At 39.8% G+C, this 27,061-nt stretch overlaps 1 protein-coding gene across 1 annotated transcript; it reads right to left on the bottom strand.

The window, feature by feature from the left end:
- Positions 1–10,857: 10,857 nt before the first annotated feature.
- Positions 10,858–19,090, bottom strand: RFXAP (regulatory factor X associated protein). The gene is made up of 5 exons (XM_060079754.1): positions 19,030–19,090; positions 18,374–18,548; positions 17,552–18,320; positions 13,947–14,054; positions 10,858–12,304 (listed from the first exon to the last, which is right to left on the bottom strand). Exons 1-5 carry the CDS (start codon positions 19,088–19,090, stop codon positions 12,194–12,196), a joined length of 1,224 nt encoding a protein of 407 aa, XP_059935737.1. The 3' UTR covers positions 10,858–12,193.
- Positions 19,091–27,061: the final 7,971 nt, after the last annotated feature.

Here is a 27,061-nt window from a genome sequence, read left to right as displayed (position 1 = left end):
AAGAATACTGTACCTATGTGTCTTTTGGCTTATTTTTCCCTGCAGACGTCATAGAAGGATTTCTTGCATATGAGTCCTTAAGATGATCTTAAACCATCCTATTTTGAAAATAGGAGGTTTTTGAAATCCAACATCCTATAGAGAAATCAGGTAACAGTTTTGAATTAAACACCTCAGAATAACTGGCATTAAATATAGAACCTTGCAGGGAGGGATAAATTAGGAGGTTGGGATTAACATATACACATTTATATATAAAATAGAAAATATATATATTCATATATAAAATAGAAAAGAATATAGAACTTTGAAGATACTTTGCAGTAATTTTAGAAAGGATATGCATAGAAGCTTTTTTTCTGGATATTAGCAAATATTAAGTGATATTACAGTATATAGGAGAGAATGAACAATTTTATTACTGCATACATCTGTACATTGCTATATATTACCTATTAGAAAGGTGCTAAAGAAGGCAACTGAGGAAAATGAAATCCAGGAGGAATATGAACATATCTAAAACTGTAAATGTTCTATTCCCTCCATTTAAATTTCCTTCCAGTCTATAAATGGAGGGGGTTAAATATGTAAATATTTTGAGAAAACCTAGCCGCCTTAACTTGATCAAAGTTTTCCTTTTTTAATTTTTTTTAAAGAAATGGAGCCCTTTAGTCAAAAGAAATATTTTGTGGAGTTCCAAAATGTAAACAGATGAAAGACAAGCTATTCTGGTTCGATACAGGTGAGGATTATGAAGCTGTAAGTTTATGGAAAGCAGTGTTTGTGTCTTGCTTGTCTTTGCATCTCCCATGGTTCCTGACCCTGTTCTGGCAACCAAAATTTGGTATTGGCCTTCAACCACTAACTAGTACAGATTTTTAAACGTATCACTGTATAGACATAAAATATTGTCTTTAAACATTAGCCCATCTAAGAGAAGGAATATTTTCATCATCCTAGGAACTTCCACATATTCGTTTATTAGACGATTCTTGTGCATCACCTGCTACCAGGCAGGCACCATAGATGGCAATGACAACACAGTTTCTGCCTTAAAGAAGCTTATCATCTGTGGAGGAAATGAACAAGTAAACCAATAAAGGTCAGTGTGCTATCAGTTGTGACAGGCTGCCAGGGGACCAAGCAATGACACCTCTGTCAGGCCCTGGATGGGTACCCAGGAAAGCTTCTGGGCTGATCCACCTTGCCTTCCTTCCCATCAGTTCCCTTAGCAAGCCTCCCAGACATTTCTAAACCAGCCTAGGTGCCTGATCTCTGTGCTCCCATCATAATTTGTGCTCATCGATGGTCAGTTATCAATTCCTGCACCAAATTGTTTTCTCGTCCATCCATCTCTATGAAGCTGGGAGCTTTTTAAGGGCAAGGATTGTATCTATTCGTGTTCAGCATTTTCCAGCTGTTGTTTGTTTAGAAAGGCATTTGGGGTTCACATTATAAAGGCAGAAATGGTATTTGTCTCATTCTCCTTTTTTAAACTCAGCAATTATTTAATTTCTCTTCAAAATAAAAATAATTTCAAGCCTTCAATTACATGTCCAGTGACCATGCTGCAGCTGGTGGTGATGAGAGAAGCATGCTTATGATTTAGTTTGCAAATATTCAGCTGCACAGCAGTAGCAAGGGAAGATAGCTTTGACAGTTAAACTGTTAAAATTGTTTTTATTCTAAGCACTTATTTTCAAAATGTGAATTTGAGCAAAGACAAGATGCATAGGAATTCTGATGTAACAGGTTAACAAGGAGTATAAAAAACGTAACAGTTCTGAAAGTTTATCTCTGTATGATCACTGATGATTCCATTATTTGCATGCATCTGATAAAAATGTTATGTATGGCCTCAGATTTACTCCAGTAATCTGAAAGATGATGTTAAATGGAGTAAATATAATGAAAATTATATTCAGGTTTGTTTTTTTAAGCCAGAAATTACTCACACCTGCAGTATGTTATTTGGAGATAATGTTTGCAAGTGACAGGCTAAATTTTCTCTAACCTCATCATTTAGAAAGAAGAAAACTAAACATTCTAAAAATAACCCACTGATGTTTAATGAAGATGCCTGTGGAGAGAGGCTCAGGAGTAGGGGTAAGAAGACTTTTTCTATCAAGGGGCAGACAGTAAATATTTTCAGCTTTGCAGGCCATGTGGCCTTTGTAACTGTTATAACTACTCAACTCTGACACTGCAGTGCAAAAGCCACCCTAAACAATATGTAAGTGGATGGGCATGGCTGTGTTCCAATGAAACCTTACAGACATTGAAATTTGAATTTCATATAATTTTCACATCATGAGATGATTTTCTTTTGATTTGTTTTCAGCCATTTAAAACTGTAAAAACTATTCTTAGCCTGTGGCAGTACAGAAATGAGCTGCGGGTTGGATCTGGCCTGGGGTGGGGTGTCCCAGTTTGCTGAGCCCTGCTCTAGAGGATGAGAAGCTGTCTTGAATGTACCAACCACAACCATACTCCCATCTGAATGCAGGCTCAGGAGACACCCCAAGCCCGACCGCGAGAACCCCTCAGCTAAGCTCAGCCAACCCTTAACACTGTGGGTTGGGCAGGGAGGTGATTATGGTAAGCCACTCTGCTTTGGGGTGGTGTGCTAGATAACTAGTCATAAACGTGTGGAATGTTGATGAAACTTTTTCTTTGCTTCATCCAGAAGCCTCAGGTGGGAGTAGCTTCTCATCACAAAGCACAGGAATGCCTGTTTGGAAGCACCTACAATTTTTTTTTTTTTAAACATCTTTACTGGAGTATAATTGCTTTACAATGGTGTGTTAGTTTCTGCCGTATAACAAAGTGAATCAGCTATACATATACATATATTCCCATATCCCCTCCCTCTTGCATCTCCCTCCCACCCTCCCTTTCCCACCCCTCTAGGTGGACACAAAGCACCGAGCTGATCTCCCTGTGCTATGCGGCTGCTTCCCACTAGCTAGCTATTTTACATCCGGTAGTATATATAAGTCTATGCCACTCTCTCACTTCTTCCCAGCTTACCCTTCCCCCTCCCCGTGTCCTCAAGTCCATTGTCTATGTCTGTGTCTTTATTCCTGTCCTGCCCCTAGGTTCTTCAGAACCATTTTTTTTAGATTCCATATATATGTGTTAGCATATGGTATGTTTTTCTCTTTTGACTTATTTCACTCTGTATGACAGTCTCTAGATCCATCCACCTCACTACAGATAACTCAATTTCGTTTATTTTTATGGCTGAGTAATATTCCATTCTATATATGTGCCACATCTTCTTTATCCATTCATCTGTCGATGGACACTTAGGTTGCTTCCTAAGTGCTCAGAGACCCTGTTTTCAGGCTCCTGTCATATTTTCAGAGCTGGCCTTTTCTTTCTAAAATAGCCTTCAGGACCGGGACACCTTGCCTTTGTGCCAGTGCGTGGACCCTTGTGGCCTGGGATCTGCCTAGCCAAGAATAGCCAAGCGTTCCCCTCTTAGCCTGTCCTGGCTATTGTAAATAGTGCTGCAATGAACATTGGGGTGCATGTGTCTTTCTGAATTATGGTTTTCTCAGGGTATATGCCCAGTAGTGGGATTGCTGGGTCATATGGTAGCTCTATTTTCAGTTTTTTAAGGAACCTCCATACTGTTCTCTAGTGGCTGTATCAATTTACATTCCCACCAACAGTGCAAGAGGGTTCCCTTTTCTCCACACCCTCTCCAGCATTTGTTATTTGTAGATTTTCTGATGATGGCCGTCCTGACCAGTGGAAGCACCTACAGTTTATGATATGGTAGCTACTCTGGTTCTGAACAGTACCCCGGCTCCATTTGCTCTGCCAGTGAAACCGCTGTTTAAGAGATCTCTGTTCAAAATAGTTCTCTTTCCCAGACCATGTGGGAAGACTTGCCAGTTTGGTTGCTACAGGTAAAGCATTCAATTCCCACCTCCTATTAACACCAGAGGCGAGCTATGACATTCCCCAGCGAGAGTACAGTGCAGGCAGTAAGGCACTGGCCTCTGAGGATACTGCTGTTCCCACCACCGCTGTGGTGATCCCAGCCTCTGACCTTCATCTTGTGGCCAAAGAAGAGTCCAGAGAGCCTAGAGCTCTGCTGTTCAGAAAGCACCCCACCTTCCTCTCCAGACTGGGTACCTGAGAATTAACTCTGTGCATCTCTGTTTTAAATTTTCATTGCCCTTCGGAATGGGTGGTGCCTGGCCTGGGCAGAGGATGTGGTCATTTTCCAATTGCTAACAAAGCAGGAAGTGTTCAAGAAAGTGAGGTCCTGGATGGACTTTAAACCCCACTTAAAGGTAGCAAATGTCTGGGACTGGGAAGCAAAGGGCAATGTTGATTGTTGCTGGCACTGGAGAGGTGAATAAGAAATAGAAGAGACACAGGAAACACAGTCACACAGCATCTGAACGTAAGAAGAGAGACAGGTACCTGGATAAGAGAAGAACGCTTGGCTATTCTTGGACAGGCAGATCCCAGGCCACAGGGATCCACGCACTGGCACAAAAGGCAAGGTGCCCCAGTCCTGAAGGCTATTTTAGAAAGAAAAGGCCAGCTCTGCAAATATGACAGAAGCCTGAAAACAGGGTCGCTGAGCATGACACTGCTTGAGTTTCCATACTGGCAGACAACTTTTGGTGATCTTAGAAAAATACTGATTTCTCTAAGACTCAGGGTCCCTCATTTTCTGAAAAGAAATAATGCCATCAAAATTACCTGTCACCCCCGCAGATGGTTCTAATCAACATGATGGTGAAGTACAGGTGCGTATGTGTATTTTAATATGATATATTACCATAATAAATAGTAATAAATTTTTGTGCAGATATTTGATGTTAATATATCCTGCTCCTTATTAGATTTTCAAAGGCAACCGGTGTAAAATCTTATTAGTGGACAGTGGTCCCCAACTGAGGACAGCATATGACACAAGTTGCAATTATATATAAGAGAGGAAAACAAACAGAAAATCTCACTACTCATAACGATCTTTTCTGGTTGTTTTCCTTAGCTCTCTGTTGTCGTTTTCCTGCTGCATATACTCCTGGGCCCTTTTAAGCCCAAACTACAAATAGCTCATGAAAATCAGTATCTGTGCTCAGTGAATACACCTTAAGAAAGGCTACATGCATTTCAATATTACTAGGGTAAAGCTACGAAGAGAAAAGATCTATTTAGTTTGCTGCAGTACATAATAATAAAAACTTATCTCCGATGCATTAGAATAGTACAAACGATTATTTATACATGTTAAGGATAATGGGGAAAGTTAGAAGATGAGATCAACTCACCTAATTAGTAAACATGTCAAGTATTCTCACTAAAATGTTTTGCAAATATTAACTGTAAACTCAATAAAGGCAGTATTTTGATCAGTTTTTTTTCCTATAGTGAGGCAAGTCTGCTAAACAAATGAAAGTTCAGCCTATCTCCAAATAAACTGCTATCTGAATACAGGTCCTATGTATGTACCATTCAACAGCATCTGTAGTCATGATTAGAACACTCATTTTCATAGTTAAAGAAAGCTAGAAACTGAGGGAGTGATGATGATAAGAACACTAAAATTTCCATGCCAATTAGTTACACAAAGGAAATCAGGACTACTTGCCAATATCCATATTAATTATATTTTCCAATTCTAGAAAAAGAAACAGGAAGTTGTAAATCAACAATCATTTGAAAGATCCCAAATTGAGACCTTTTAAACCAAGACTGAGAACCTAGAAGCCATAAAAGAAGTGTCAGATATGTTCAAATATTCAAAAATTGAAAGCTTGCATGGCAAGAAATACCATAAAAAGGTAAATAGACCAATTTTAGAAGTGGAAAAAAAAGTAAAAACGACATAGGGTTAATTTTTATAATAGTCACCAGAGTTTTACACACTGAGTAGAAAAAAGGAGCCTAATGGAAAAACAGACAAAAGACACGACGAGGCAATTCACAGAAGAGTAAATCAAGCATATGAAAAGGTGCTCAAATTTACCAGCATTCAGGGAAACGCTAATAAATGTAACAACTAGCAGTACATAGCTATCAGAAAGGCAAGAGTTAAAAAAGAACAGTAACTCCTACTGCTGGCAAAAACGCCAGGAAAAGAAATTCTCCCTTGTTACTGATGGATGTGTGAAGTGATACAGCCTTTTGAGGGGAAAGGAATATAACGGTATCTATTTAAAGGAAACATGTATCTATAGATCTCCCTCCACCCAACAATCCCATTCCTGAGAATCCATCCCAAGGCCAGAGAACCAGCAGTAAACACCACTACCTAGGGACACACCACAAGGACGTTTGCTGCAGCTTTGCTCATAGTGGCAGAAAACCAGACACCAACAGTGGAATGATTAAATATGATGGTACGTTCGCATCATGAGATGCTCTGCAGCCACTGAAGCAATGAATTCGAGCTGCACAAGTGACTCAGGGACCTTCTACACAGTACTGGTGTGTAAAAAAGCAGTATACTGACGTGTATAATACACCCACATTTTTATGTAACAGTGACAGTTGCAAAATGTGTATATATGTGTATCTATAGAAAATTACACAAACATAAAAAAAAGCAGAATCCCTGCTGACATACATAGAAGACGGTGGGGGAACCACAAAAAGGACCAAAAGGGGAAAGCCCAAAAAAAACCACCCCTCCATATATATGATGTGATTACACTGCTGTATTTATATAAAATTATATACATGTTCATACAGAAAGTTTTTTTAAAATTTAGCCTTTACTGAAGCACCTACTGGGTTCGAAACTAGGTACTTAAAAGTGATAGCTGCTGATTTAGCATCAACATTCTACTGCGGCAAGAGCATCATTTTTGGAGACAGAAGATTTAGCTTCAAATCCTAACTCTGCCTCTAATAGTAAGACCTGTTATTTATGTCACTTCTCTCTTTCCTCATCCAAAAACAGGGACAATACTTGCCATGCCATGTTTTGAGGTTCAAAGGAATTAGCACATAGGAAGGTACCTTCTAAATTGTGTTCTGAAGTAACACAATTAGGGTTGGTTTAAATAAAATCTGTCATTTAACACATTCTAAAACTCAAGGCTTAATATACAAAAGCTTTATTCTCATGGCCCAGTGACAGTGCATCCACTGGTAAAAGTAAAGTTCACGTTCAAACTGCACTGGCCTCATCATGTTCATGTACATGGATCACACTGCTTACTAGATTTAAGTCCAAGAGCTGTGTGATCTTGAGCAAGCAGCTTAACCTCTGCAAGCCTGCTTCTGTATCTATAAAATAATAATTGTTGTGCATACATTATGGAATTGTGAAGAGCAAGTATGTATGCACAATTGTTTTGAAAATTATAAAGTGCTAGAAAATCTGTATCATCTGGTCATGTTTTTATATTATGTACCTCCAGTAAGGAAGTATACGTTTTGGGCCTCAGAAACAGAAAAGACGGTAAGAAACTGCAGGAGGGGAAATCTCACTATAAATAAGTGCTATGTATATGGAAATAAAGATTCATTAGTAAAAATGTATTTCTTCCTATAAGCTGAAATAGAAAGCAAAGGAAAAAGCATATCCTGTCTACTGTTTTCAATCTGTAATAGGATTTCAGTTTGTAATAAGAAAAATATTTTTGAAAGGGTCATCTGTGCATGGTAAAAATTCAAGCAGTACAAACGATTATTTTGATAAAAGATATTGTCTCCCAACCACTGAAGTTCCCATTCTTCTACCCCATGCTACCAGCGCCCCAATTTTCCTTTGCAACTTCCAATTTTGTATATAAGCATGCATGTGCGTATAATTATAGCTTTACATATACTTTTTGGTAACATTACTTATGACCCTTTGTATTTCCCTATTCATAACTAAGTAACTATAGTCCACTTACAATTTTTGGCCAATATCGTCATTGATGGACACCTCTTTTGAGGACCATCTTGTTGTCTCCTTTTTCTCCAGTCATTTGGATTAACTACTCCTGAAGCAAAACATCTATTTTATAGTTTTCCTTCTTTCCTTTTCCTTTTCTGATCGCTTTCTAGCAAGGCTTGGTAGTACTCTAGGGCTGCTGGTTGAGGAGCTGAAGCAAATCCCCCTGGGTTTCCTCCCTGAAGTGGGCCGTTCCTGAGTGATTTTCCTGCCATTAAATCCTACCGACTTGTTTATTCAATCCCTCCAAATCCCACTCTTCAAGTGGAAGCCTGGGAATGGTCTTAAAACCAAAGAGTTGAAGGAGCTTGAGTTACTGATATACCCGCCATTACAGAGTAGTGTAATAAAGGTCGGGGCAGTTGCTCATTCATTGTCATGAATACTGCTGGTTTCCTGGCTGAAGTACCTCGCGCTCTCTGATTCTTCCTACACTTGCTCTGCAATGTCATAGAAAACTACATTCCCTGTTGGCCTCATTTCTTCTCTGTTCAGCGAGAACTCTAGCTTCTATTCCTGAGAGTAAAGCATCCTAACTTCCGCCACTTATTCCACTAAATGCATCTGAGCTCAAGCTTGCAATTTATCTTTCCTCCTCTGTGGCTGGTGGAGCCCTGAGATACACTGTCACCTGCGTGCAGACTGCCATTTCAGGCTCCTGGTTTCCAGGCCAAACCTTTAAGGCCCAACTCATCAATCCCTTTACACACAGTATTACTGAGGCTATAGACCTGGCTGGATATAACAGAGACACCTTACTAGCCATGGCAGACACAAGAAATTCCACCTCTCTTTGATGTAGGAGTCTAAACACAGGAGGTCCCTAGTCCAAAACAGGTTAGGATAGTAGTTCTTCTCCCCAAGGCCATCCAAGGACACAGGTTCTTTTTCTCTTGTTCTGGCTTTCCCAGTGAATTACCTTCATTTGGTCTACAGATGATGTGCTGCTTTGTCCACATTGCACGCAGCAGGATGGAGGAGGAGAAATGGGCTGCCTGTCTCCTGCTTCAGGGCACCGTCTGGAAGTTGCCCACATCTTCTCTGTACATAGCCCATTGGCTGTAACTTACATGGCCACACCCAACTGCAAGGGCAGCTGAAAAATAGTCTTTAAAATTTTTTTAAACTGAAATAAAAAATATATACTGAAAAGTACAAAAATCATACACGCATAGCTTGCTGAACTTTCATGAACAGAACACACATGCATAACCAGCATCCAGGACAAAACAAGAGCATCACCAGAACCCCTGAAGCTTCCTCATGCCTCCTTCTAGGCTCTCTCCCCACCCAAAGGGAAACCACTCCTCTGTGTTCTAAGAGTAATAGTTTCACCTGCTTCTGTACTTTATACAAATTGAATCATCCACACATCATTTGTGTGTGGATTCTTTCACATGACATTATGTGAGAATCGGCTGTATTGCTGGGTGGGTACATTCCCAACCAAAACTTCTATTATTATGAAAGAAGGAAAAAAGTTATCAGGGGACTATTAGCAGGCTACTAGCTACTAGCCATCTTTCTCACTGACTTCAGTGTCTTTCTAATTTTGCCTTTTCCTACAGCCTCTTAGCAACTCCCCCGCTCCATATTAGCAGATGACTTCTCTCTGCTCCTTTCCCCAAGTCTACAATAGCAGATGACTTTGCTGGAAAATGCAAGGTGTGAATGCCTTTACGTTATTACTGCAAATATACCATATCTACACTTACTATATCTCCTTTCCTCTAGACTCAAATCAACTAGCATCACATCACTTTGTCATGTGGTTAGAGCAGTCACAGGGCCTGCTCAAATTCAAGGGGGCAGAAAAATAAAATCTAGTTCTTAATGGGCCACATCACATAAGAGCATGTGGGATGGGAGACTTTGTTGTGGCCATCTTTGGAAAGTGCAGTCTACCACACCTACCTTGAAAGCTTTTGCAGTTATTTAAAACCATAGTAATCATATACAGAACTGTGAGAAATAATAATAAATTGCTGTTTTCAAGCCACTAAATTTTGGGGTGATTTGTTACACAGAAACAACTATACAGTTAGGTGTATCAGTTACCTACTGTTTCAAGAATGCTGCATAACAAACCATCCCACAACTCTGTGGCTTACAATCATAACTATTCTTGCCCACAAGTCTACAGGTCAGCTGGGTGGTTCTGCCAGTCTGGACCAGATCAAATGCACCTGCAGTCAGCTGGCAGGCTGGCTGGGGCATAGCTAGTCTAGCACAGCCTCACTCACATATCTGGCTGTTTACTGGCTATTGGCTGGTACAACAGAGGTGACTGGGCCATGTGTCTCATTATCCTGCAGGCTGTGCTGGTCTGGGTTTGTTACCATGGCAGCTGTGTAGCATTCTAAACGGACTAGCCGAAGTGTTCAAAACCTTTGGAAGTCTGTCTACTCAGAGCTGCCATGTTATTATTTCCTCTGTATTCTATTGGCCAAAACAAGTCACAGGGCCAGTCCTCCAGATTTAAGGGGTAAATAAACTCAACCTCTCCATGGGAGGAACAGCAAAGTCACATGACAAGAGTCATAAATATATGCAGGGATAAAAAAGTTGGGGACACATTGCAATAAATCTACCCTAAATATATAAAAACATTATTTTCTATAATATATATTATGTATATAATATATATATATAAATAAATTCAGTTCCTTTTCTTTTAATTCAGCTCTCACTGGCCTATTACTTTCCCTCCTTTCCTAATCCTCGTGTTCCATTTGAAGAAGGATAAGCTGGGGTTTTTTGTTTTCTTTTTACTACAAAAGTTAACTTATACTCTAGGGATTCAATAAAGCTCCCAACACCATAAGTAAGAAAACAAGCTAACAGTTAATAACAAATGGAAATGAATTCCTCTGCATCCGGTGCGGAGCAACTAAAGAATAGAATAAGTGACTCAGACAACTCAAAGGTCAATAACTGGACTTTAATGAATAATTCTGGTAAGAGCATTTTTGCACAGATATGCAGGTATAAAACATAAAAAATGAACATAAAGATTCCTTCTCTCCTTAAGTACATCTTAGAACAGCCATGACTAAGTTTAACTTGATATATATTGCAGAGCTTAAAACCCAAGAAACTAACAAATTTTTGCACAGTTTAACTTGAGGCACATGCATTTATTGTCCTAACACTGGAAATACTTTCTTGACATTTGATTTGATACTCTTATTGGTAAGCTTTGCCTTTTAAGTTTTCCTAGGAGAAAATACAAGAAAAAAGTATCTATCCAGATTACCCATCACTCTTTGAACATTACTTAGGAATAACACAATCTTAAAATAGCTCAATTTTGAAAAACACTGACAAAATGCTGGAGTATTATTCTTACATTCAGGATCTCTTTTTTAAAAAGAAATGAGTATAAAAAAGTAATTTTGTCCTGACGTTGGTGGGATGAGGTACATTTGTACTGTTCACAAATTCAACACACAAGAGTGTCTGTTTTAAATGAGATCAACACTAATAGGTAACAAGAAGTAGAGAAGCCAACTTCAGGAGATGCACTCATTCCAGGGTACTTGGTTAATCCCTCTCGGGTTTTACCAGCACATCTCTGAAAGGAGATGCACATCCTAATCTCACAGCTATTTAACAATGATCACTTTCCTTATACAGAGAAAATATGCTTAACTCTTTGACAGCTCCAGTCTTAAGTGCAAAGAAAAGGTTATTACGAGAACCCAGTTCTAGGTGCCCCAACTACATTTTATCATCACAAGTAGCTCTCAGTGTTTCTTAACAGGGGGATTATTGGCATTGCGTGTAACATAATGCTTAGTTGTGGAGGACCATTCCAGACACCTAGCATTCCTGTTCCATTCACTAAAAACCAGCAGTTTTCAAGGTCGCCGTGACAAGCAAAAACATACCCATATGTTTCCAACTGCCCCTTGATGAGAATCACTGAGTTAGATGATTCAAGATTAATATCTATTAACTTCGTGACTTCCACAGAAAGCAACTGCTTCATTACCTTCAGTAACAATGACTGAAGAGAAACATTTTGTTTAAAAAAACTTTGTAATTAAATATTACTTTGGAAAGATAAGCTGATTTCTTCAAATCCACAGTGATCTGAAAGGATTAGATGCACAATGTGCAATACTTATTTGTCCCCAAATGCACACATACAGTCACAGGAAAATGACTGTTTACCTTCTACTGGCAAACCTTACCCCATTTATCTTTAGTATAAAAATATGTCCATCCACTACAATACGATAAAAAATGTGTAGGACTTCTTGATAAATTCGCTCACACTGATGTTCCTGGAAACTGCTGTTGTCTTTGCTCCAAAACTTGCTGATTTAATAGCTGTTGCTGTTTCTGTAAAAACTGCACCACTTCTGGACTTCTTAGTAATGACTTAAAAAGGAAAAATAAAAAATATATTTATTAATAGCATTATTTTTATGGGATTAGATCATATTCATGCTATAAAATTACTCTTCTGTATCCTTACACAAGATACAATATGCTTACGAAACGAAACATGCCTAAATTGAATTCACTTCTGCATCTGATGTACTGCAATTAAACTGCAAACTAATAATAATAAAATTTGATGTCATACATCAAATACTAAAACCTAAAACTCACGGGTGAAGCCTGATCTTATTGGTGATTTTGCACACAAAAGAAATGCCTTTATGATATGCCAGCATGTATATACCCTTTACGAAACATAAGAGCCAAGAACAGCACTGGATTACAGCAAGGAAAAAAAAGGAAATGAAAAGGCATACCATGTGAACATGGTTAAATGCCAGTTTAGAAACACATACATGTATGACTAGTACTGGAACCCAAGCTCCTCCCACTAGTTGACTAAGTCTTTCTGAGAAATTAAAAATGGTGTGTGTCTGTGTGTATAGGTATGTGTGTGTATATATAGGTATACATGTATAATAAGAGTAATATTAGCACATTACCAAAATTTCAGAAAAGAAATACAACTGTTCTGAAACAACCAAAACAGTTTTATACACTCACCATTTTTAAATATAGTTATACTCATATGACAAATATAATAGACTATGGCTAATATATTTTTATTAAAATATAAATTGATGAAGGTAAAAAAACCTTGAACCTAATAAAGTGAACAAGATAAACCAAATAAGGTGGAAACATTATCATTAAATACTGATTTTTAAAATTTAATATTACAGCATATTATATTTCCTATTTATTACTTTTCTTTAAAATTTATTTATAAAGACTGCCCAACCTTTATTAAGTAAATGTACTAAAGTCTACTTAGCTGTTATGAGACTGTTGGACATTGAGGTTGTTTAAACTACCATTTTACTGTTTGTGATAAATACATTTCTGGCAAATATCCTTATGCTTAATTTATCTATATTTAGGATTTGTTTCCTGAGAATGTCTTCACAGTAAGTATGATTTCTGAGTGAAGGGATGACCATTTTAAGGACTCCTGATACAGACCGCCCAGCTGCTTTCTAAAGTGCTGTACTAATACAAGATGCCATCAGCAGAATGAGTCCTTTCATGGAACCCTCAACATCACTGTGTGTTATCATTTAAATAATTTTCACTTATTGTCCTGTTTATTGTGTGATTTTTACTGATATGAAATATCTTTCCATATCATATAAGGGAAGCATTCTGCTTTTTTCTGTTTATATTTTTTGCAATGTATTGAGGTCAAAATTTTTTCCTCACCTATCTGTGTGATAAAAATGTCAACCATACCAACCACAGTCTTTTACATATTTGTTGCAAATGTTTTTCCTATATGTTATTTTCAAGTTTGCATTTTTATTTTTACCACCATTTTTAACTACAATATTCATTTTTATGTAGTGAAACTGTATTTTCTTTGTACTTTTGTCTTTATGAGATTCCAACGTGTACTGGCAAGAGGCACAATTCTATTCTGATGACCAGTTTAACAAATTTTAAGATCTCAAAAGCTAAATAGTTCCATTTATAACAAACAACTTTTGTTAGATTTGTAACTACTTTACAAACAGATATTTACCAGTCTTTTCTGATTTAACACTTGTTCTAAAAGAGTAGGTCTTGCAGGTCGATCCCCAAAAGATCCTGTTCTCTGTTTAACAATGGAGAGTATATTATCTGCACTTTCCTGGGATCAAAGATAAAAATGCAAATAGGATTAAATGTTGATATAATAATCCATGATTAGAGGCATTTCAATGATGTAATGAACAGGTCTTTGCTTCTCTTCCTTCTCGCCCAGTTCCTGGGAGCCTTTGAGAAAGTCCCTCTTTAAGTCATTAGGCAAAGTGTTGGCAGTTAATTTTATGTAACATGCCTCACTCCCTCTCCCTCCAGGACTTCCAACCTGGGATCTTCTGTCTCCAGAAGGTCTCAAAAATCAATAATGGGGCAGGGTACGGGAAGGGGGCCTATTTTAATATTTGTGAGCGATTTTCAATATTACAAAAAAGTGCCAAGTGTAAACTGAACATCCTCCTCAGATAAAGCTATCCAGGCCAAACCAAAGTTTGCCTGCCTTTGAATACATGAACTCAAAGGCCATTCATGTAGTGCTAATGAAACACTCTTGATAGTTTTTTGCCCAACAAAACAACAACAAACAAATTAACAACAGCAAAAAAATGGAGAAGGGGAGTAAAATATTGCTCAAAGACAACTGATACACAAAGATTTCAAACTTTGGAAGTCACCAGGAGAAAAATGACAAACTGGCTTTGAAAAGACTGGAAAGCACTGGTACAAGTAATCTCCTGCCACTGGTGTAGACAAAACAGGCAAGTCCTAAAATGACACCATACTCTTTGAGACATCATTCCTCAAACAAAATCAGCAGTGCTTACTACCAACTATGTATCACCACTGACCTGATAAAATCTTAAATACAATTTTCCTGGCTAACAAAATGTTAGTTCACTGAAACATTCTGACTCTTATAAAACCATGATACAATACTGACCACATCCAAAAATTCTGACCAAATATAAAGTCACATAAGCCATGCCACGTATGAATTCACTCTTATTCTGCTCTTCATTTTGGTTATTATTGAAGCTTTTTTTTTCTCTTGACCTTCTTTCTAATGTCCTCTGAGTTGTCTATTAAAATACTCCCTTTCTTTATCTCTTTCACTATGAGAAGTTTATCAATCTGATGTTAAAAAAAATGTTCAATCCCGTAACATTTTAAGCCTCACAATATAAAAAACTGTAAAAAGAGGAATCTAATACCCAGAGAAAACAAAAATAATTTTTTCCTTCCTCTCTCCCCATAGGATTAACTACTTACGGGACTGTGCTTCATTTTTATTGCACAAGAAATGGGATGCCGAAATTGATGGTGGAATACCCTGCATTCTCACAACCTCACACACAGCACTGTGTACATTCTGAATGTTAGTAACACAAAATCACAGAAGCTTGTAGTGAAAATAAACTTGCGTCATCTAGTTCAAACTTCTACAAGTGTTGGAATTCCCTTTTCAAAAATTTTCAACACTTTTTGTCCTAAGGAGTTACCAACTTTTGAGGCATCCTATTTGGTTTTGAATATCTAACATGTAGGGAGCGTTTACTTAGGTTGAGCTGAAACACATAACCCCTGTGATTTTCACCTAAGAGTCCTAGTTACTTCAGAACTATGCAAAATAAGTCTACTGCTTCGTCCAAATGATAGCCTTTTAGATATCTAATGATAATGATCAATCCCACAGGTCAGTTCTTTCATCCCTGGTTCCTTTATGTGTCTCTCACACAGCATAATTTTTAGATACATTGACTAAATATTATACACATTTGTTTCTCATTTAACCTTGATTTGTGTAAGAAATACTGATTTTTAAATATCTTAATTTCTAATCTTGCCGCTCACAGTATGGCAGAAGACCCCATCACCACCTACCAGTCCTACTATAATCATCTCCTAAAACATCTCTAAATCTATAGGCTCTTGACTTTAATCCACCCCATCAGAGTAGGAGCCCCTGTTACTTCCTAACTAGGAACTTTCTTTTGAAGACTCCGAATTCAAAATCCATTGCCTGGCATTCAACATCATACAAAAATTGGCTTCAAACTCTTAAATTTATCTTTTGTGAATTTTCCACATAAATATCCTGCTTTAGCTAGAATGGTCCCCTTGCTGCCTTCCCAAAAGTGCCTTCTGTATTCCCGCTTCCCTTCCTTTACTAAAATGTATTCTCTTTCTTTTCATCACCAAAATTCTAGGGACGCAGTATAGTGTGGGGATAAGAATGAAGGCTCTAGAACCAGATTGCTTGGGTTTGAGTACCTGCTGGCTGCATGACCTAGGCCAAGTTACTTAACCTCTCTGTGCCTCAGTTCCACGTATGTAAAATATAGTACTTATCTCATTGCTGAAGGGTGTGAGGCTCCATTTACAGTTTAGCACAGTGCCTGGCACATTAAGAAACTTAGCTGATTAAGCACATACTATTAGCCGTCCTTTCTGGCTTATACTGAGTTGTATTTTCTTTGCGAAGCCTTTCTAGAATATCTCAGCCTACAATGATCTATCCTCTCCACTACTAAAGCACCACTGTACAGTTGGCCCTTAATGTATCCTGCCTGTCCCTGTTAGTAATTTTCTTTACACTCAGTTCAACAAAGACTTACAGCTCTTGATTCCTCAGAACTGGTAAAGTGTCCCATACTGTAAGATAAATGGCTATTATTTGTTGCTTATAGCAATTAATTCTCTTCCCTAAGAAAATCATGCAAATTATTTTAGAATAGGAAAATTATTAAGGTTCTTTTGGGGGGGGTGGAGGGAGAGATTCGAATTCAGTATCTATTTGCCTTTTGTACATTTCCCTCAAACTGTAGATGTAAATGCTGGGCAATTAAAAAAAGAAAGTTGCTACAGGTAAAATACTTCCTTCTTGAAAAGAAGTATTATTATCTCCTCTCTCTGTAAAGAATTCTGAAGTGAATGGGTACGTTTGGGACGGAGGGACAAATGACTATTTATTTCATTCTGTAATAAGTGGCTTATTTACTGATAATTGGAATACTAAGAACAAAATCAACTGAGAACAGGACACTGAGAACACAGGAGTACTAAGAACAGAGGACTAAGAACAGAGAACTGAGAATAGGTTTAACTGAGAAAATAACACTAAGAACACTAAAAGCGTACTCTTAACAGGGGTACTGAGAACAGGGTACTAAGAATAAGTATACTAAGAAAAGGATACCGAGAATACGGTAGTGAAAACAGGAAGAGATTATCTTCTCCCAAGTACCAATTTCACGCAGGTTCCTAAGTCTCTTTGCCTGCTCCTCTAGTGATGAATGAGGTCAATCATTTACTATCTGCCCTTCCAGCCCATATCCCAGATCTCCGAAACGACAGCTTTGCTGACATGTCACATCATTTTCATTGAGATTTATTCATCTCTCAAAAGGATGCACCAGAACCGTTCAGGCTTTGCATTTGTTTGTATAAACTGTAGTTGAGGGCAAGCACTCATTAACTCTCAGCCACAAGTCCAGCCACAGCAACCTGGCCCATTTGGGAGGCGGTAGGTAGGCGCTGGAGATGCGGTCTGCGGCCAGAGTGGGGTTTCTTTTTCCACCTCCCACTCCCCCAGACCCCAGCCGATACCTCAAGTTTGACATTTCCTGCGCTGCCAGCCTGGGCGGCCCCACCGCAGTTCAGGGCCTGGTCGCTTTTCTTCTTCTTGTACTTATCCTTGTACATCTTGTTGCGGTGTTTCTTGCACATCCACGGCTTGCGCTGCTTGGCCACCTGGCTCGTGGTCTCGCTGCAGCCCTCGTAGGTGCAGGTCTTGCTCATGCTGCCCCCGCCGCTGCCCCGTCTCCGGGCTCCACCACTGCCGCCCTCTCCCCCAGAGTGGGTCTCCTCGTCCTCCAGATCCTCCAAACTAGCCGTGCTCTCGCCTCCCCCAGGGGGGTCCGAAGTGTCCAGCAGGTCTGTCTCGTCTTCCCCCGCCTCCTCCTCGCCATCCCCAGCCACTTCGCACAGGTACCGAACGGGCTTGCCCGCCCCTGCGCTGCCCCCCAGGGCCGGAACCTGCCGCAGGACGCCCTCGGCCGCAGCCTCGTCCGGCCCTCCACAGGGGCGCATCACCAGCAGGGTGAACTGCGAGGCCGCGGCTGGGACGGGGGCTGGAGGCCGGGCCTGGCCGGGGGCAGGGGCGGGGGCCCCGGGGCGGAGCGCACCGCTAGCGGCGCCCAGCCCCGCGCCCTCGGCGACAGCCTGCACCTCCGTGCTGCTGAGACCTGGCGGGGGTCCACGACCCCAACCCTTCAGCACCTGCCGGGCCCAACTGCACTTGGCAAACCAACGACCCGGCACCCGCGAGAGGAAAAGTAGCTGGCTCAGCGACGGCGCCCCGACTGCGCCTGCGCGGCTGCAGCCCGCGCTTGAGCGTCTCTACGTTCTGTCCCTTTCAGGGAACCCGGCGTCTCCGAGGGGAGGAGCTGAGCGGCCGCCGGAGGGTCTGACTGCGCATGTGCTGTGGGCTCTGGCGGGAGATGCTGCGCCGCGCGGTCACCGCCGGCGCCCGCCGGTTTGCTGAGCGCGCTTGAGGTCTTGAGGTGCTTGACGGGACAGCGCTTTTGCCTGGAACCTACTCTGCCTAAAACGTTTCAAAGCACTTTTGTACTGGAACTCCACAATGTAAATTCAGATTGTTCCTGAGCAATCTTATGTGGCGTCAGGACGCTCATTAAAATACTTCTGACGGAAAAGCTGACTGAAAAGCTGACTGAAAAGGGAGATGTGATGCTGGGATGTGGCAGTGTCACAACCGGGCCCCAGTAGTTAGCAGTCAAGGAAGGCAGAGGCGGCCTATTTGAAAATGGTACCGTGGAGGAGTGGACCAGACCGGGGGCCAAGGAGTATTTGTGTGGAGAACTAAATGATTTACTCCTGAAACCTTTTTCTCTCTTGGAAACTTATTTGATTTTTAATATCAGCCTTTGCTGTGACCTCTAAGGTAAGTCTTTAACGTTTTCAGTAACTATAGTGAAAATGTGTGAAAAGGAATACTGAATGACAAATGTTAAAAAAAAAAAAAAAAACCCACACAATGATCTATCATTTCTACCAGTTGTCACACGATGGCTGGTTGCTGAATCTTGACTCAGCCAAGTCTCGGGACGGGTCGGATCCTGCCATGTTCTGAGCAAAACTGTCGGGTAGATGTGCTCTTTTCTTTTATTTCTTCCTCCTGCCCTGGTCACAGTTCCCATTCCACCTATTGGAAAGGAAAGCAATGGTTATCCAACAAATGACCAGTCCATTGACGTTAGTGTTTGGGTGTTGATGTGTGGGTCGGTCACCAGCTACATTTGAAGGAGAGGCACGGTGGAAGGGAGAAGGTTTGGAATTAGACCGACCTGGGTGGCACTGTGCTGTGTGACCAGGGCTACTTAGTGACTGCCTCTCTGAGCTTCAGTTTTCTCACTGGTAAAACGGGCAGTCTGTTGGTTGTGTGCTAGAGCCAGTTGATGAGTGCCCACTGTTAAGATTTCACGAATTCGTTTAAAAATTAAATTCCATAAATTTACAGTTAAATTATGTTAGAAACAAAGGCTAAAAAACTTGAAACTCATCTCTTTCTAATTGTTTTATTCTTAGCTCTGCTGATAAGATTATTTATGTCTATTGTATCTGTATGTGGAAATACTGTTCAGTGGTATGATACTGCATATTTCTTCCCAACTCTGCATTCAGTGGTATGTTGGTAGCTTGAAACCAGCCATGGTGGGAATATTTACACCATGGAAATTGTCAAATGCTACAAAGCAGGGCTTGAATTATTGTTGGTTGTCTCCAGACTTAAGAAAGTAATAGTAAAAATGTTAATGAAGATTAAACTTAAAATGTTTCATGTCTGGGGCTGTCACAGTGTCAATACCCCCTCCCCCCAACCGAGGAAATATTCTTTTTTTTTTTTTTTTTTTTTTTTTTTTTGCGATACGCGGGCCTCTCACTGTTGTGGCCTCTCCCGTTGCGGAGCACAGGCTCCGCACGCGCAGGCTTAGCGACCATGGCTCACGGGCCCAGCCTCACGGGTCCAGCCGCTCCGCGGCATGTGGGATCCTCCCGGACTGGGGCATGAACCCACGTCCCCTGCATCGGCAGGTGGACTCTCAACCACTGCGCCACCAGGGAAGCCCTTCTTTCATTTTTTGACAGCTATCATTTCAGCAAAAAAGTTGCTTACATCATTGAAAAACAAGTGAAGTTTTGGCATACATCTTCATTGTTTCACTTTTGTCCTTAATGTAAACAAAATCTCCACCAACATTCATGTCAGAACTACACTCTTGGTCAATAACGTGAGCAACTTCCTTGCTGTATTAGAGAGAAATCAAGCATTTATTTATTGTTTGAATTTGTGATACTATTGTTGGTGAAATAATTATAAAAACTGATAGTGGATTTTGTAAGAAATGGCAAGTCATACTGAAGTATAATAACTAAAGAGTCTTATATATTGTATCATTCATTGTAAATTGTGTGTTAAAAATATAGTATTTAATAAATGACAGCAGGTTTTTTTTAAGTTTTATTGAGATAATTTACAGGCCATAAAACTACCCATTGTAAGTGAACAACTTAATGATTTTTAGTGAATTTATTGAGTTGTGCAACCATCACCACACTCCAGTTTTAGAACATTTTCATCACCCTGTATAAGATCCTTCCTGTCCATTCTCAGCCAACCCCTGCTCCTATTCCAAGCCCCAGGAAACCTCTAATCTACTTTCTGTCACTGCAGATTTGCCTTTTGTGGGCATTTTATATAAATGTAATCATATAAACATGGTCTTTTGCACCAGGCTTCTTTCACTTAGCAGAGTGTTTTTAAGATTCGTCTACTTTGTTGATTGTATCAGTAGTTTATTTCTTTTTATTGTAGAATATTATTTCATTGTATTGTTTATCTGCTCACTGGTTGGTGGACATTTGGATTCTTTCCAGCAATGTTCCATAACGGCAGTAGGTGTTATTATCTAGGGCTGAACAATAATGGGCTCTCATAATATTTCCTGAATGAATATATTAACAAACGAATGAGTCAGGGTGAAAGAAGGAGCGTGGATGGACACAGAGTTTTAGGTTCTAGGCCTGGCTCAGTCCCTAAGTGTCAGTGCAACTGACCAGGTGGGGACCAGGAGTCTCTGGGCTTTAGTTTCTCAGTTATAAAATGATAGAGTTGGTCTAAATGATCTGTAAGCTCTTTCCCAAGTTTAGAATATAATATACTGTACTGATCTTTTACTGTGCTTAGGCCTACTTCTTGGGATTCTGATTCCATCGGTCTGGCGTGAGCCTGGGCATGCATATTTTTAGAAAGCTCTCTAGGTAATTCTAATATGTAATCAGGGCTGAGAACTATTGATTTATCTGTTATAGCTAAAATGTAATCTAGTAGACTTATATATACAAACAGATAACCTAGCTTTGGGCTTTATTAATATAGTGTATTTGTCACCAACCAATAAGATTTTGCATATATAGCATTTTTTAAATGGTAGAAACTCAGATTATAGTCAAAGCAAAATTTTAACTTTATTTCTATGGTCAGTATTTCATGTAGAGTCTATCTATTTAAATCTTCTTTGAAGACTTACTACTAAAGACAAGGCATTGTGTAAATTCTGGGTGGGCTTTTTCATTTCCTCTATTTATCTCTTTACTGTTTCTCCGTAACCATGCACATTCTTTCTTCTGTGTTTTTGAAAACAATGCTTATCTGTTATCAAACAAGTCCCTTTAAATGGGAAACAGTGAGATGAAGAAGTGCATGTCTTCTTTCGTGGTGTTTGGTTTATATGGGCTTTTTGGTTGTTTGTTAAAGGGGACTCGTGCTCTGGGGGGAAGACACTGCCTTTTAGGAAGATCTGCTATGACGTGTAAGCAGAGGGTAGTGACTACGAGGATTCCAAAAGGAGAGCTGAGCATAATGAAGTTGGATTGGAGACACAGCTAGAACAAATTAAACTGGGAACAGGGACCTTCTGCCTAAAAATAATGGACTCCATATGGAGGTAGACATGACCAAAGGGAAGTTTGAAGTGTAATATTCAGAAGGCTCCCAGGAGATCTGAGCATGAGAGGATGATACTGTATAGACTAAAGTGATTGAAGAACAACTACAGAAATGTGTCAGGGAGCTAGGAACAAACAAGTGATGATTGGAGAGAGTGCAGTATGTCATAATCATTACGCTGGAAGACAGAGCAGTGCTGAATCAAGTCATTGAGAGAAATGCCTTCGTGGAGAGTGAGCTTAAAGAGGAGAATCTCCTGGAATCCATCCAGCACCTAAAAGGAATTGGTCCTGCAACACCCCAGCCAAAAGGATGGACGCTGAGCATGCCATCCATGGACCTGGTTTCAGTCTAAATACAGCCCGCACGGTGAGGTATGGGAAACCCCTTTATCCTGTGGACCAAAGAGTCTGCCTTCAGAATTATAGGCTGTGCAAAGTAGGGTTCTGGAAACCAAACGTGTGTTCTTTTGAAAATTTGTATAGGGTCAGCCTTCAAACTAAACAAGTGTCACAGCCTCCTAGTGGGGGAGCAAGGCAGAGGTGACAGAGACAAAGAGTCAACAGCATGTTTGGGGTGATGACTCTGGGAAGCTCCATTTAAATATTTGCTAACAATTGCTGATGATCCTGGTCATCTGAGAGGAGTCAAGATGTTGCTTGTTTTGCATCATTCTCCCTTTCCTTTTTTTATACTAGTCTTTTAAAATTGCTTTGTGGGAAGCAGCCACATAGCACAGGGAGATCAGCTCGGTGCTTTGTGACCACCTAGAGGGGTGGGATAGGGAGGGTGGGAGGGAGAGAGACGCAAGAGGGAGGGAATATGGGAACATATGTATATGTATAACTGATTCACTTTGTTACAAAGCAGAAACTAACACACCATTGTAAAGCAATTATACTCCAATAAAGATGTTAAAAAAAAAACCCCAAAAAACTGTTTACACCTAGAACATAAAAAAAAAAAAATTGCTTTGAGCAAATCCGCAGTCACCCTCATTAGTTGTGTGATTTGAGGACCAAGGCAATGACTGGTGGGCATCCCCTGCAGTCTTTGGTGTTTGTCCTCTCAAAGCATATTTTAGCATCCCTAAATCTCACTGCTGTGATGGGTGAGCCCATGAGCCACCTATTTAGCGTTGGAATGGCTCAATCATATGGCCAGAATCTGGATCATCCTGGGAGCCTTGACAGACTGTGAGAGGCTCTTTTGTTGTTGTTGCTGTTGTTGTTTGTTTTTTGTGGTACGAGGGCCTCTCCCGTTGCGGAGCACAGGCTCCGGACGCGCAGGCTCAGCGGCCATGGCTCACGGGCCCAGCCACTCCACGGCATGTGGGATCTTCCCAGACCGGGGCACGAACCCGTGTCCCCTGCATCGGCAGGCAGGCGGACTCTCAACCACTGCGCCACCAGGGAAGCCCTGTGAGAGGCTCTTTGATGTCCAGCGTCTCCTTACCTGTGCCCTCAGCCCATCTTACTGGCTGACTTTGTTCTTTAAAGTGCTCAGAATGCAGTAAACAGGAAACAGTAGTTCATTTCTTCTAGAACAGAATCTCCAGTGCTTTATGGACACTTTACAGATCGGTATGCTTAATTCATTTCTAAAACTTTAGTGTACAACTTCTGAATAAACTTTTTCTTAAATCATGGAATAGTACCTCTATTCCTAGCCAAAAAAGGTTCGACCTGTTTCTCCCCATGAGGTTATTTTAGATTTACAAGTCTGAGCCTGGTTGACATTTAGGGAGGATTTCATGTCGACCAGGGTCCGTGGAAGTCTGCTTATTCTATACGTCTGTTTACTCCCCTCCTGTGTGGTTTACTTCAGCTTCTGTCTCAGGAGGACCATCTAGACCCATCGTAATGCAGCCCCCAGGGAACGGGACTTTGTTAAAAACATGTTGGATCAATCAAGGAGTCATGCAAATAAAGTTAAAAAAACAAGGAGACTTGTTGTTAGAAGTGCTTTTTCAAATAAGGTGAACAAAGAAGAACCTAGGTTTCACACCATCTGTGTCATGTGTACTCACCACTGCTTTTATGAACTGTTGTCTCACGTTGTCAGACAAGGAGATAAAGAATATACTAAATTCAAGGCTCTGGAAGAGCAAGAAAAACACTTTTGAGTTGAGAATATACTTTAAGTGCTACTGAAATTCAGCAGAAGAATTAAGTCAAAGTGCCAGGTTTATTAACCAGTTATTAATAACAGAAGTACTTAATTTTTCCAAAAGGAAAAAAAAGGGGGGGAAAGTAATTGTCAAGTAACTTATAGCTGGACAGTAACTCCAAGGTGATGTTTAATGTTCAACACCATACATTCGTACATCTGTGTTTTCTCAATATGATAAAAAGCTATCTTGGATTTTTTTTTCTTTAACAAAGTAACTAAATATGAAAATTTGACTCTACAAACTAGTATCCATAAAATAGATAAGCAACAAGGATTTACTGTATAGCACAGGGAACTGTATTCAATATCTTGTAATAACCCATGAGGGAAAAAAAATCTGAAAAAAATATATAACTAGATCACTTTGCTGTATATCTGAAACTAACACAATACTGTGCTTCAATTAAAAATAATGAACAGGGCTTCCCTGGTGGCACAGTGATTGAGAGTCTGCCTGCTAATGCAGGGGACACGGCTTCGAGCCCTGGTCTGGGAAGATCCCACATGCCACGGAGCAACTAGGCCCGTGAGCCACAACTACTAAGCCTGCGCGTCTGAAGCCTGTGCTCTGCAACAAGAGAGGCCACGATGGTGAGAGGCCCGCGCACCGCGATGAAGAGTGGCCCCCGCTTGCCACAACTAGAGAAAGCCCTCGCACAGAAACAAAGACCCAACACAGCAAAAATAAATAAATAAAATTAAAAAAAAAAATGAACAATGTTTAAAATCTTTTTCCATTCCAGTAGTCTTTCTAGAAATATATTTAAGATGAATAAGGGTATACTAATGGTATGTCAAAATGGCAAAGGACCAAGCTGGAAAGGCACCAAGCCTTCTGGAACAATCTCAAGCTGGGCATGGGGTGCAATAGTATTTGTGTCAAATCACTGTTGCCCATTGCCTTCTAGGGGCCAGATGTTAGACTCTGGGAGAGGAATCCAACCGAGACCCTTAGGCTATGGAGCTTTAAACTGCAAGCATAGGATAGCATCAGCCCCTCCCCTGGCATAGTAAGGAATTAAGATCCAAGGTAGTGTGACTCTGCAGAACCTTGGCTCCAGCCCTAATCTGCCGGCTCAGCTAGGGAAGCACCAGCTCCTTCCCAGGTGAGATCAGGTGCTAGGATCCAATCCTTGAGACTGACCAGGGTTTATTTCTTATGTAGTTGGCCGAAACAGGTTTCTATGAAGCTCTGCCTGCAAGGAATCCACCCTGGACATGTTATCCCTTACCTCTTAGGTATATGTTGTTTAATTGAGCTTAATGTAAGTTACCAATATAGGAAGAAACAAGTCAATATTTCCCTTCTCTTGAATTTACACTATGCTGCTGAGTTGGTGTATTGGATAAAGTTTGTTCTGATGGTTAAAATAAAATAGTAATTTATATTTTGCTTTGGATATAAAATGTATTTGTATGTCTAATTTCTGAGAATACCTAGAATTTCAAATGAAAGTGTAAAGTCATAATTGGCTGAACATTTGATAAAGTCCTATGATTTGTCAAGGATGGGGACTATGAGTTTAAGATTTATTCAATCGATCAATCATTCTTTTTTAAAAAACCTTATTGGGTTATTTCTATATCATAAAGTTCACCCACTTAAAGTATACAATTCAGTGTTTTTAAATATATTTATGGAGTTGTGCAACCATCACCATTATCTAATTTTAGAGCATATTCGTACAAAAGACTATGGAGAGATTGTGCTAGGCCTCTGGGGACTCTGAGTATCAGAATTAAACAGGAAAAAAATAAAAAGTAACCAAAAAATAAATACATAGTTTCAAATGTAAATTTCATAACATATCTTACCATACTACTTAGAAATTTTTAGATTATATAAAAATATGAAATATTTGAAAACAGTACCTTTCTTTAAAATTCAAGGACATGTCTGTGTTTCCGATGTCTGTTTTAATATTTTGTACTGTCTATTAACATTAGTTTACAATGTCCTGTAGACTTTTATAGTAAGTGCCCGGACTGAAACCATTCTCAACTATATAGGTAGTAGAAAATGCTGCCACAACTTAGCTTCTTTTTAGACAAGTGGGTGTGAAAGTCTTAGTTGGATCCCAAACCTTTTAAATTAGACTGATTAAATCATGCTTTGTCCTCAAAGTTCTTTTGAAGCTCAATTAATTTTTCTTGAAAATTCTGGCTAACATGTTCCACATCTGCTTAAAACCACCCCATCTGGTGTTGTAAAATGTTAATTGATCTTTAAATCTAATCATCATAGCATCCACATGAGAGCAATCTGTTTCTGAGTCAGTATCCTTTCATCTATCCTCATGTTAGATAGATTATGCTGCAAAGCTGGAAAGTATAAAAATCATCAGTGAACAAGGTTATTTTAAAATATTCGATTTATCGAAAAAGCCAAGATAATTCCCTGCACTATACTGAGATTGATCCCCTTTCCTTTAAGTTTAAGAGGGACCTCATTTACACTGTAAATGTGCATTTACATTGGAGAGATCTGACTGCCCCTTCTAACCCAGGTAATTGCATTAGTAATAGGGGTAGAGTCGACCTCTCCGATCTCCTATGTGAGCAAATAGGAAGTATCAGCATCACATAGGATGTATTCTGGCCAAAAATGTTTAACATGAATCGAATGAAACCTATAATTTCCTGTTTATAGGGGAGGGAGGGAAGAATAAGTTAAACCACACAATGAGGAGACAATCAGAAACATCTAGAATGTGGAAATTCTAAAAGATGACTGCTCTGGTGGAAAAAAGTCAATGTAAAAAAAATTTTTTTTAAAGATAGGGTCGACAAATTTTTTGGATTAAAGGAGACTGAATAAAACAAACAAATGCAATATGTGAAACTTGATTAGAGTCCCCCTTAAAAACAATAACAAAAAACAATAATAAAAGGTATCTAGGGGACAATTGGAGACA

Source organism: Mesoplodon densirostris, chromosome 17 (genome assembly GCF_025265405.1).
Source record: "Mesoplodon densirostris isolate mMesDen1 chromosome 17, mMesDen1 primary haplotype, whole genome shotgun sequence".
Lineage (NCBI taxonomy): Eukaryota > Metazoa > Chordata > Mammalia > Artiodactyla > Ziphiidae > Mesoplodon > Mesoplodon densirostris.
The sequence above is the reverse complement of the archived record's forward strand: the minus strand, read 5'-3'. Positions and strand labels throughout refer to the sequence as shown.

What these genes read in the sequence shown, in the direction of transcription:
- RFXAP (XM_060079754.1), bottom strand. Translation starts at nt 19,090, where the DNA reads ATGGCAGGATCCGACCCGTCCCGAGACTTGGCTGAGTCAAGATTCAGC. An exon ending in ATTCAGCAACCAGCCATCGT is followed by an intron (nt 18,549 to 19,029) that starts GTGACAACTGGT and finishes GAAACGTTTTAG; the next exon opens with GCAGAGTAGGTTCCAGGCAA. An exon ending in CAGGAAATGTCAAACTTGAG is followed by an intron (nt 14,055 to 17,551) that starts GTATCGGCTGGG and finishes CTTTGATCCCAG; the next exon opens with GAAAGTGCAGATAATATACT.